The sequence below is a fragment of the Berghia stephanieae genome, chromosome 8 (genome assembly GCF_034508935.2).
Source record: "Berghia stephanieae isolate SIO BIC M18660-M18661 chromosome 8, UCSD_Bste_1.3, whole genome shotgun sequence".
Lineage (NCBI taxonomy): Eukaryota > Metazoa > Mollusca > Gastropoda > Nudibranchia > Aeolidiidae > Berghia > Berghia stephanieae.
The window spans coordinates 53,141,449-53,153,948 of record NC_088367.1 but is presented as its reverse complement, the minus strand read 5'-3'; the positions used below and the strand labels follow the sequence as shown (position 1 = coordinate 53,153,948).

At 39.0% G+C, this 12,500-nt stretch overlaps 1 protein-coding gene across 1 annotated transcript in view; it reads left to right on the top strand.

Annotated features, from left to right (window-relative positions):
* The window catches only part of LOC144978874 (uncharacterized), a gene marked incomplete in the record, with an annotated part of 149,669 nt that overhangs the window by 33,588 nt on the left and 103,581 nt on the right, over positions 1-12,500 (top strand). Inside the window, 4 exon segments of the mRNA XM_078925460.1 lie at positions 2,469-2,565; positions 3,817-3,938; positions 7,508-7,619; positions 10,704-10,837. Of these exon segments, the coding sequence (XP_078781586.1) occupies positions 2,469-2,565; positions 3,817-3,938; positions 7,508-7,619; positions 10,704-10,837 (465 nt within the window).

The window sequence follows — 12,500 nt, the reverse complement described above, 5'->3', positions numbered from 1 at the left end:
GTGTTTGTATTGTATGTGTGTGTGTTTGCATATAATATGAGTGTTTGTATATGTGTGTGTGTGTGTGTGTTTGTGTGTGTGAACAATTTTATTTGGATACATAATATACTAGTTTAACCGGATTCGACTGAAAGAAGAACCGTTTTGTTTCTACTTTATTGTTTATGCTGTTGGCTGAATAAACGCTATATACCCAAAACTTGCCGTATGACTTATCTGTAAATTGGAATGGCTTCGGTCATATCAGGGAACTTATGATTCTTGTCATACTGGCACTTTTCTACTCACTTCATATCTTGTTGTTACCAACATAAGTACCTGCTCCACTCACTTTTCTGAATTAAAAATTCACCCCATACACCGGAGCATACTCAATGTCTCAATCGTTTCTATGTTATATGTTTGTGTTGAGAATATTGGCTATTAAGCTTAACTGCTGGTCAAAAATAACTTCGCGATGGTGGTGTGCGAACGAATCGGCGATCTCCAGAAGTGGGTGAGAGAGGGATCTAGAAAGGACTTGGTTTGATACGAATATTTTTGTGTTCGTGGATAGCTCACACGGTAGAGCCACGCTCTCACCTGCCAGGCGGAGTTGTCGTACCAATAAGGTCGCAGGTTCAAACCCCACCACCGCCGCGAAAAATTTTTATTCTCTATTGTCTTCTGGCACTTTTCTACTCACTTCATATCTTGTTGTATAAATTATAGGTAGTATGCGCTTGGCTTACACGCTCACAACATTGCCATCCGGAAGTATAACGGACCAACACACAAAACTACGTGCAACCTTGAACTTTTATAGTCTGGTTAATACAGTTTAGTGAGAATTACTCATAAAAGGGATGGCAAAAAACATTAACAAAGTTTCGAGTGACGTTAACTTCGTTAGATATTTGTCATTTCCAAGGGAAGTAATCGCTTATAATACTGAGATATTGTAGTTTTTACCTCATTATTTCCCTTTATTTCCCTTTAACCCACACTCTGGAAAGACAGGTATTTTAAAATTTGACCAGAAATGCATCCTTCAAACATTCGACGATTTAAATGACCTTCACCTTGGCAAAAATTCTCAAACCTGAGACTTTGCGTGCCAGTAAACTGATTAATCAGGGGTAATTTCATCATTGTTTCAGGTTGATAAACATTGAAATATTTCCAGGCGTTGGACAATCCGTCTTGCTGTTTCTGGATGGGGCATGGTGGACAAGAAGGTCTCTTACTGTCTTCCATCCCCCTCTATCTGCTTTCTGTCTTTGTCTTGGTATGAGATGACTTGGTTTTGTCCCATCGTGGGCAGGAGATCACTTGCCGTGTCTTCTATCCCCTTAAGCCTGTTTTCTAAGTTCATTTCTATCTTTTTCTTGGAATGAGATGACTTGGTTTGTCCTTTCCCTGAAGAGAATTCTTGTCAGGGAGGGAAACAAAGATGATATTATTTTCGTTGTAAATCATTTCTCTGTTATGTATTAGTATATTTGTTGTTTTGAATAGGAATGTAAACATTTGAGTGTGTTCCTGTTCGTGGACTCCTGTGCGTGTGTCTGTGTGGATGGGTATTTTACTTCTGGGTGATCTCAAACTAAGTACAATTAATGGCAGTATGCTCTTGGGATCTACATCAGTTCCCTACAATTTCAACCAATTCCCCATTGCCTTACTTTTCTTGTGCGATTTCATTTGTTATTTAGAATTTCGACTCTCCCACTTCAATTTTTTTTACTGGCACTGAAATGACCTCAATGTGTATCAAGCCGAGGCCTTCGTTATACTTGGAGTTCACAAAGATCACGCTCAAGCGCCGTAAAACCCTTGAACACAAAAACCAACCATCAGCTCTATGGCCCCATCCATTCATCCAGTACAAATGGGATCGATCTATATTCAGGTTTTCGTCCAACCAAGTCATCAATCACATGATTTGTTTACGTCAAACGATTGGATATTTCTTAACAAATGTTAACACATTGCTTTGTTTATGAAAGTTGTAAACATACCCATGTGTCAAGCTGAACAAAATGACCAATCGTGATGTAAGATATTTCAAAAGCTGTGAATACTTCTCACTATGTGGATCATTTTGAGCACATTTTTCAATGTGACCAATGGTCCACAGCACATGGAAAGGGAATATAGATCATGCCCATTTGTCAGCTCTTTAAAACGATCAACGGCATACTGTCATGTGTGCCAATGGGGTCCTCTGGTAAAAATAATACACTCGCTTTCGGATCGGCAGGTCCAGGGATCAAGCCTCATTCGTCTCATAGTTAGTTCTTGAAAAAGGCTCTTTACAATCATTCTTTCACTGCAATCAGATGTAAAATGAGTACCTGGCCGTTAACAGAGTTGTCTTATCGGGATAGAAATGTAATATCGCCTAACAGCCGTCATGTCTCGCTCTGTTTCTGTATATTTATTCTGACAGTATACTTGACTTGTCTACTTATTATTTCTATTTTCAGGCATCAGCCCTTCGTCAGCTTGTATCGAGGAACTGTTGGAGTGTGAAGAAATTATGACGAAACTGAACGAGAATGCAGACATCCCTACAACCTGCAAGTAATGCTATATATAGATTCATTACACCCCTATAGGGAATGAGATTAGCGAAAGAGTAGCGTCCCTTGATTGGACGTCACCTTTCAGAGAGAACGTCAAAATCGTTTTGCGCATGCCTCTCTCTCGTCCTCGCTTTCGGTGAAGTTCTTCATGCCGCACAACCAACATGACGTTCTTTCTCTAACTTTTCAGCTCGTGACGTCCAATCAAGGGACGCTACTCTTCCGCTAAGCTCATCCCCTATTGTTATAGATCCTTTACTTTGTGACACAGGAACATGTTTAAAAAAAAAGAAACCTATAACTACAAGATAGACTAGCGTCCTATCAAAAGGATAGCAAGCAATTGCTATTTTCATTTCACGCTATATAAACAGGGATAAACTCCAACTCCATGAGCATAATGGCTCTTAAGGACTATTATTATTTTCATATTATTATAATTATTATTATTATTATTATTATTATTATTATTATTATTATTATTATTATTATTATTATTATTATTATTATTATTATTATTATTATCATCATTATTATTATTATTATTATTATTATTATTATTATTTTATTATTATTATTATTATTATTATTAGTATTAGTATTATCATTATTATTATTATTATTATTATTATTATTATATTATTATTATTATTATTATTATTATTATTATTATCATCATTATTATTATTATTATTATTATTATTATTATTATTATTATTATTATCATTATTATTATTTATATTATTTATTATTATTATTATCATCATCATCATCATCATCATTATTATTATTATTATTATTATTATTATTATTATTATTATTATTATTATTATTATTATTATTATTATTATTATCATTATATTATTATTATTATTATTATTATTATTATTATTATTATTATTATTATTATTATTGTTATTATTATTATTATTATTATTATTATTATTATTATTATTATTATTATTATTATTATTATTATCATTATTATTATAACTGCACGATATCACATTTTACCAAAGTTGCCATTTGGTTAAAACGGTAAAAAAAAATAACAAACAAAATGACTAGCTGTTAACGAACAGGTACTCATTTTACACCTGAGTACGTTGAAATAATGTGAATGAAGAGCTTTTGCCAAGGACTCAACTATGCGTCGAGCGAGGCTCGAACCCAGGACCTTCCTATCCCGAAAGCGAGTTTCATACCACAAGACCACATAGCCGCAATTATTTTTACTCTTTATCAACAGGGCTTTCAAACAGACCAGAGCGTGTTTGTCCAACCTGCAGTGCCCAGACGAATTGAAGTACCAAGTTGAAATCATTTCAAGTAGTCTAGACGAAATGGTGCCGATTTGTCTGACCGATGAAAGTAAGAAATTTTGTCTGGATAGCTCAGTTCCTAGAGTACGTCACTTGCAAACTGCCCAGACTCAATCCTGATAAAGTCGATATTTTTTTTTTAACCTCCAGAATTAACCGAGTAACTGGGTCTGTTAAGAATTGTCCGAAAGAACTGTGCGAGAGAATAGCCTCCATTCCAAAAAATGTAACAAGCAATTGGATTCAGTAGTCTGATGTCACGCCACCCGGCAACGGCGGCCATCTTGGTTCTAAACAAAGAAAACCATTACTTTTTATTCTTCAAACTGGCTAGAACCTTTCATATGTCTCGTGATCAGAATGTATAAAAGTTAAAACAAAATCATATTTATAATGTTTTTCTCCTCTAGATACATTTTCATGCTCGTCGGAGAAATATTTCAACGGGCCTCCGCCATTGTTCCGATAGTTTATAGCCAGTATTACTAAGTTACCATGCGTCATTAGGAAGGAAGTGACGTTACGACTGTTGAATCCTATTGAAGGCTGGGCTTCCAAAGCTAGTTAAATCGATTTTTCATTTTTTGGAGATTTTTCCTCCATGAGATAAATTGAAATGTAAACTTTATTTTGACGCATCATTTGGTACAGAAATGTCTCTATATTTGTGTGTATCTGAAGTTTAAATATGTTAAAATAATAGATAGAATGCGCTTGGCCAAGGAGTTCACAACATTGCCATCCGGAAGTATAACGGACCAACACACAAACTCTATGTAACCATGAACTTTTATAGTCAGGTTAATACAGTTTAGTGAGAACAACTCACAAACTCGGATGCCAAAAACGATAACAAAGGCCTGAGTGACGTCATCTGCATACTATCTATAGGCTTGTAAGAAATTATAGGGGAGATAATCCTCAATATCTCGATATGGGTGAAAGTTCTTCAATTGCTATTGTCAGCTTAACGTTATTGATAGTATAGATAGTATGCAGATGACGTCACTCAGGCCTTTGTTATTGTTTTTGCCATCCGCATTTGTGAGTTGTTCTCACTAAACTGTAATTAACCAGATTATAAAAGTTCATGGTTACACAGAGTTTGTGTGTTGGTCCGTTATACTTCCGGATGGCAATGTTGTGAACTCCTTGGCCAAGCGCATTCTATTTATAGATAGTATGCGCTTGGCTGAGAAGCTCATAACATTGCCATCCGGAAGTATAACGGACTAACACACAAAACTGTGTGTACCCATGAACGTTTATAGTCAGGTTAATACAGTCCAGTGAGCATTACACATAAACGCGGTTGGCAAAAATAAAATAAAAATAACAAAGACCTTTGTGGCTTCGAACTATATATACGCTTGGCTAAGAAGCTCACAACATCGCCACCCTGAAGTATAACGGACCAACACACAAAACTATGTTTTACCATGAACGGTTATAGTCTGGTGAATACAGTTTAGTGAGAATTACTCATAAACGCGGAGGCAAAAAGCAATAACAAAGACTTGAGTGGCGTCAACTTCGTTCTATCTATAGAAACCGGAATAATCTCCAACTACACAAGCCTTTGTAGCAGCTGTGAGGAACTATAGATAGTATGCAGATGACGTCACTCGGGCCTTTGTTATTGTTTTTGCCATCCGCGTTTGTGAGTTGTTCTCACTAAACTGTATAAACCAGACTATAAAAGTTCATGGTTACACAGAGTTTGTGTGTTGGTCCGTTATACTTCCGGATGGCAATGTTGTGAACTCCTTGGCCAAGCGCATTCTATCTATTCATTGTTGGAACTATATTCGTACACTTAAGTGAATTTAACCCTCTCCTTACCGGCCATTTTCAGAATTTTCCCCTGAACTTCACATCCATCCAAAAAGAAAAATATATTTTCCTACTCAAACAGAAGATTAACAAGCACATTCTATGCATAATAAGATTGTTCAGCAAAATGAGCTCTACAATACAGTGTCAAGTGTTTATGGCTATAATAAACAAATTTTCTTCAAAGTTTGTGAGAAACAAGAATAATAAGATGAGAAAGTTGTTGGTTGCATCGTAATGAATGTGACGATTTTCCTGCCGTTGGTAAGGAGAGGGTTAATAGATGTGGCCAATTTAGCATATTTTGAAATGGCACGTTTTAAATAATTTGGCCAGAAATTCGTCCTTCAAATATCGATCGAATAAAACGTCCCTTGTCTTGTCACAAACGCCCAAACCCGGGACTTCCTTCAAGTACTTCCTTTTAGGAATATTTGGGGATTGAGGGTCGATTTGATTGAGAGATATTTGATAGGACGAGTTTTCTGGTCAAATGTTTTTAATGTGTTTATTCAGTGTAGGACGACCGAATTGTCCAAAACACCTGCCTATTCAATCGGTGTTGATGGGCGGATAAGGCGGAGGGGGTGAGGGGGGGGGGGAGGGGGGGGGGATAAAAGAGAAGTAAGAAAGCCTGAACAGGAAGTGGGATCGACCCTGTTATATTTTGTTTGCAGAGTGAGAGCTTTATCAACTGATCTAAATGGAACCCTACCCTCACCCGAATGTTTATTTATTATTATTATTATTATTATTATTTATTATTATTATTATTATTATTATTATTATTATTATTATTATTATTATTATTATTATTATTATTATTATTATTATTTTCATTATTATTATTATTATTATTATATTATATTATTATTATTATTATTATTATTATTATTATATATTATTATTATTATTATATTATTATTATATTATTATTATTATTATTATTATTATTATTATTATTATATTATTATTATTAATTATTATTATATTATTATTATTATTTATTATTATTATTATTATTAGTGTTAGAGTGATAAGCTGTTTATTTAATTTTCCTTTATCAAAATTAGTGGAAAACCCCAAATTCTGTCGGGGAAATAAAGGCTATTGTCAAATCTTGTTTGTTTTGGTAACAATAGATAGAATGAAATTGACGTCAAAAGAGTCTTTGTTAATGTTTTTGCCATCCATGTTTATGACTAATTCTTACTAAACTGTGTTAACCTGATTATAAACGTTGTTTAGGTTGTTCATAGTTTTGTGTCTGTTGGTCCGGTATCTTTCTGGATGGCAATGTTGTGAGTTTCTTAGCCAAGCGCACCTCATTTATATAACCAGGAGATATAATTCAAACACCGTCATTGTATGTAGCAAAACTTACAGCCAAAACTATCTCTCATTAAGTGGGGATCCTGATAGCTCAGTTGGTAGAGCGCTTGCTTCACACGCAAAAGGACCGGGTTCGAACCCGTGTCAAAATTCTTTCTGACCCCCTCCCCTCCCCTCCTTTTCTATCCACTCAGCAGTGATTGGGTTGCTGGTTCTGTTTGATACGTCGGAATGTACTTTGTGATAGACTAGCGTCCTATCCAAAGGGTAGCAAGAAATTATTATCATTCTTAGCCTAGCGCATACTATCTTTACGAGCAGCTTAATATTGGAGTGGCCACAATCGAGGATTTTTGGCAACCCGTAGATGATGGAGTTGCAATAGAGATAAATGTTTCTGAACGAGTTCCTTGTGTGTATGGTATCTGTCTAATCTTTCTATCCCTCTTCAAGCATCGCCTGTAGGTCAACGTGACGATGCCTGTCTAAAAATAGCGCACTGTATCGGGCCGGAATTCAACCACGCTCTTAAGAATAAGGACACCGACGCACCCAGAAAATGCAGGTAAAGAAATTATTATTATTATTATTATTATTATTATTATTATTATTATTATTATTATTATTATTATTATTATTATTATGGGCGTTGATAGCGTCGTGGCTGTCGTAACCCAAAGGCCTGATACTTATCAAAAACGTGAGCGACAGAAACACACGACAACGATCAACAACCGAAAGTAACACGCGATTTGTTGCTAGAATTGTATTCAGTAGTCTGATGTCACGCCCCCAGGCAACGGCGGCCATCTTGTTTCTAAACAAAGAAAATCGTTGCTTTTTATTCTTCAAGCTGGCTAGAACTTTTCATATGCCTGGTGACCAGAATGTGTAAAAGTCAAAACATGATCAAATTTATGTTTTTTCCCCCTCTGGTTACGCTTTTATGCTCGCCGGAGAAATATTTTATACGGGCGTCCGCCATTGTTCCGATAGTTTAGAGCCAGTGTTACTAAGTTACCATGCGTCATTAGGAAGGAAGTGACGTTACGACTATTGAATCCTATTGCTCAAGGAAACAACTTATATGATTCCGTGGAATTACGGAGTACAATAACTCACAATTTCATTCTTCCCGTGATCTTCTTTGGCTGTGATGACGGACATTTCCTGGGGAGGGTTGGTCGACCCAAAACAGACATGGCGACGGTGCATCGAGACTGAGTTGAAGAAGCAGCCTGGACAAACCTGGGCCTGGATAAAGAAGACCTCCCAAATAAGATCTTATCCTGTGATGACGTAAATTTTAAATTAGGCTCAAATTTCATTTCTTATTCTAAACCCTCCCCATCACCCCAGCCTCAACCCCCTCCCCATCACCCCAGCCTCAACCCCCTCCCCATCACCCCAGCCTCAAACCCCTCCCCATCACCCCAGCCTCAAGCCCCCCCCCCCATCACCCCACCTCAAGCCCCCCCCATCACCCCAGCCTCAACCCCCTCCCCATCACCCCACCTCAACCCCCTCCCTATCCCCCCAGCTCCACCCCCCCCATCACCCCACCTCAACCCCTCCCCATCACCCCAGCCTCAACCCCTCCCCATCACCCCACCTCAACCCCCTCCCCATCACCCCACCTCACCCCCCTCCCCATCACCCCAGCCCAACCCCCACCCCATCACCCCAGCCTCAACCCCCTCCCCATCACCCCAGCCTCAACCCCCTCCCCATCACCCCAGCCTCAACCCCCTCCGCATCACCCCAGCCTCAACCCCCTCCCCATCACCCCAGCCTCAACCCCCCTCCCCATCACCCCAGCCTCAACCCCCTCCCCATCACCCCAGCCTCAACCCCCTCCCCATCACCCCAGCCTCAACCCCCTCCCTATCCCCCCCAGCCTCAACCCCCTCCCCATCACCCCAGCCTCAAGCCCCCCCCAACACCCCCAGCCTCAACCCCCTCCCCATCACCCCAGCCTCAACCCCCTCCCCATAACACCAGCCTCAACCCCCTCCGCATCACCCCAGCCTCAACCCCCTCCCCATCACCCCAGCCTCAACCCCCTCCCCATCACACCAGCCTCAACCCCCTCCCCATCACCCCCAGCCTCACCCCCTCCCGCCATCACCCCAGCCTCAACCCCCTCCCTATCCCCCCCAGCCTCAACCCCCTCCCCATCACCCCAGCCTCAACCCCCTCCCCCCCCCAATCACCCCAGCCTCAACCCCCTCCCAATCACCTCAGCCTCAACCCCCTCCCCATCACCCCAGCCTCAACCCCCTCCCCACACCCCAGCCTCACCCCCTCCCCATCACCCCACCTCAACCCCCTCCCCATCACCCAGCCCAACCCCCCTCCCCATCACCCCAGCCTCAACCCCTCCCCATCACCCCAGCCTCAAACCCCTCCCCATCACCCCAGCCTCAAGCCCCCCCCCCCATCACCCCAGCCTCAACCCCCTCCCCATCACCCCAGCCTCAAGCCCCCCCCCCCCCATCACCCCAGCCTCAACCCCCTCCCTATCACCCCAGCCTCAAGCCCCCCTCCCCACACCCAGCCTCAACCCCCCCCCCCCCATCACCCCAGCCTCAAGCCCCCCCCCCACACCCCGCCTCACCCCCTCCCCATCACCCCACGCCTCAACCCCCTCCCCATCACCCCACCTCAACCCACTCCCCATCACCCCAGCCTCAACACCCCCTCCCCTATCCCCACCCCCCCCCCCCCCCCCCCCCCAAAAAAAGGAAGAAAGAAAGAAATGAAAACAAACCAAAAAAGACCAACATCAAAAAACAAACAAAATATAAACAACAAAACAAATATAAAACAAATAAGCCAAAAAGAAACAAAACAAACAAAATAATCCAACACAACAAACATACAAAAAACCCCAATAAAAACAATATTTTAAAAACAACTAAAAATAATAAATTAAATAAACAACAAATCAAACAAAATAAAACACACAAAAAAAAAATAATTAAAAAAAGATAATATCAAATTTGAGACAAAATGCCACAATCGGTCTCAAAAATGTACATTTCCTGGGGAGAGTTGGTCGACAAAAGCAGACATGGCGACGAAGCATCGGGACCTGGTTGATGAAACAGCCTGGACAAACCTGTGCTCGGATAAAAAAGATCTAAAAAAACTCCGATTTAGACGGAAGATGTTGTTGCGGCCCTCAATGTTCCACGTGGAATCAAGATGCTTCCGTCAAATACATCAAAAATCAGGCTTTTAGTCACTCTCTCCTAACCGACCATATTCGTGATTTTACCAGAAATGTTAAACCTCCCCAACACAGAACTTGACATTTTACACTCAAATTCATTAGAAATATGTAGGCTACATACTAGTTATACATACATATTTTGTGCAGCACAACAAGCATTATAAAACAAAGATTGTTCATAAAATTCTGTAAAGTTCAAAACAAATCTGATTACGAAACATTTTCATCGAATCGTAACAAATGTGACGATTTTTCTGTAGTTGGTAAGGAAAGGGTTAACGAAGAGCACGGCAGTACCCATTTTGGAAACTCCGAACGCAGGGGTTCAAGTATCTTTTGTTGTTGTTGTTGTTGTTGTTGTTGTTGTTGTTGTTATTGTTATCGATGGAAACTGATTTTTTGTCCTATTTCCAGGCTCTTCCAAGATGCTCTCAACTGCATGAATCCTCTGATCGAGAAGTGCCTGCCCTCCCTGGAACCCGCCTTGAAAATCATGTTCACCACCAAACGGGATGAGATGCAGGCCACTGTAGACCAACAGTGCAAAGGTCAGGAAAAGGCCGATTGTGGCATTTTGTCTTAAATTTGATATTATCGTTTTGTTATTTTTGTTTTTTGGTATGTTTGATTTGTTGAATATTTTTTGTTTTGTTTTTTTTTTTTAATGTTATTGTTTGTGTGTTGGGTTTCCTTGCTATATTTGTTTTTATTTATTTTTTTGTTTGTTTTGTTGTTTATTTTATGTTTGTTTGGTTTTTGTTGTTCTTTTTTTTTTTTTGGTATTCAATTCTTTCTTCTTTTTTTTTCTTTTGTTAAATTGTTTTGGTTTTTTTTTTGTTGGGGGGGGGGGGGGGGGGGGGGGGGGGGGGGGGGGGGGGGGGCGTTGAGGCTGGGAAGATGTGGAGGGTTTATAATAAGAAGTGAAATTTGAACTTAATGTAACATTTACGATGTCTATACCAGCTTCGATAAAGACCAACCTTCTGTCATAATCTGTATACAAACTTTGACCAAAGACACGATTGAACATCTTGAAAGACGACTCGTGAAGAGAAGATCGCGGGGCGGTTTGGGTCTAATTATTAGGAAAATCCTTCGAAAAATAGATTTTTAGATTTTGGTGGAAATTGAAATAATATAATTGAAGTCCAAATTCCTAAAGTAGACTATAAAATCATGAAAAACACAGTCGAAAATGGTACAGATAGTAAAAAAGTTGAAAAACGGGAAGCTATTTTGCTATTTTCCCAGAATGTCATTTTTCTAAGGGTATGGGATACTGTGTCAAACGTTTCTCTGAATCTATCAATGAAATTGTCTGAAAATTTCCACAGTTATAACAGAGATAAGTATTGTGTCACCATAGAGAGATTTTTTTGATAAAATATTTGAATTTTGAATTATAATCCTAATTATGAATTTTTAACATCAATTTGTCATAACATTTTGTTTCCCTCAAATTGTAATGTTCTAATAAAAATTCCATAAGCTGAAGCCGTAAAGTCTCTCTATGGTGACACACTATGGTACAATGTTGACAAGAGGAAGAATATGGAGGTCATTCCTTCTTTAAAGTTTTTGTGGAACGTTTGCCACAAGATTGTTTATATTTTTTTATGTCAGACCCCCAAATTAGGTCGTAAAATGGGTATCAACACAGATAAAAAAATTTTTTTCACTATAAATGTTGTTTTTAACCTATATTGACGACATACAATGATTAAAACCACCCAATATTGGTAATTTTTTTTTTTTTGAAAAGACCCAAATCGCCCCTTAAGTGTTAGAGTGCAGATGACAGTATAAAATTACAGCACTTTATCATTGCAGTTGTAATTTACATTTTTAAAAAGAAATTCTCCATTTTGAAATTGATGGGGTTGAGGTAGCTAGTCCGTATACATTGTCAATTCAGCTTGTGTAGTTCGAATCAAATCAAATTACTCTGCAAGTTTTGAACAATGAATGTTATTTTGTTAAAAACAATTAAAAATATGATTCAATAGTCTGATGTCACGTCTGTCCTGCAACCAGCTGCTTGGTTCTCAACAAAGAAAATCGGTACGCTTTACTATTCATGCTGGTAGAACTTTTTCACATCTCATGTGATCAGAATGTATAAAAGTCAAAACATTATCAGATTGATAATGTTTTTCTTCTCTGGATTCAGTTCAATGCTCCCTTCAGAAGTATTTCAAAATGGCGGTGATG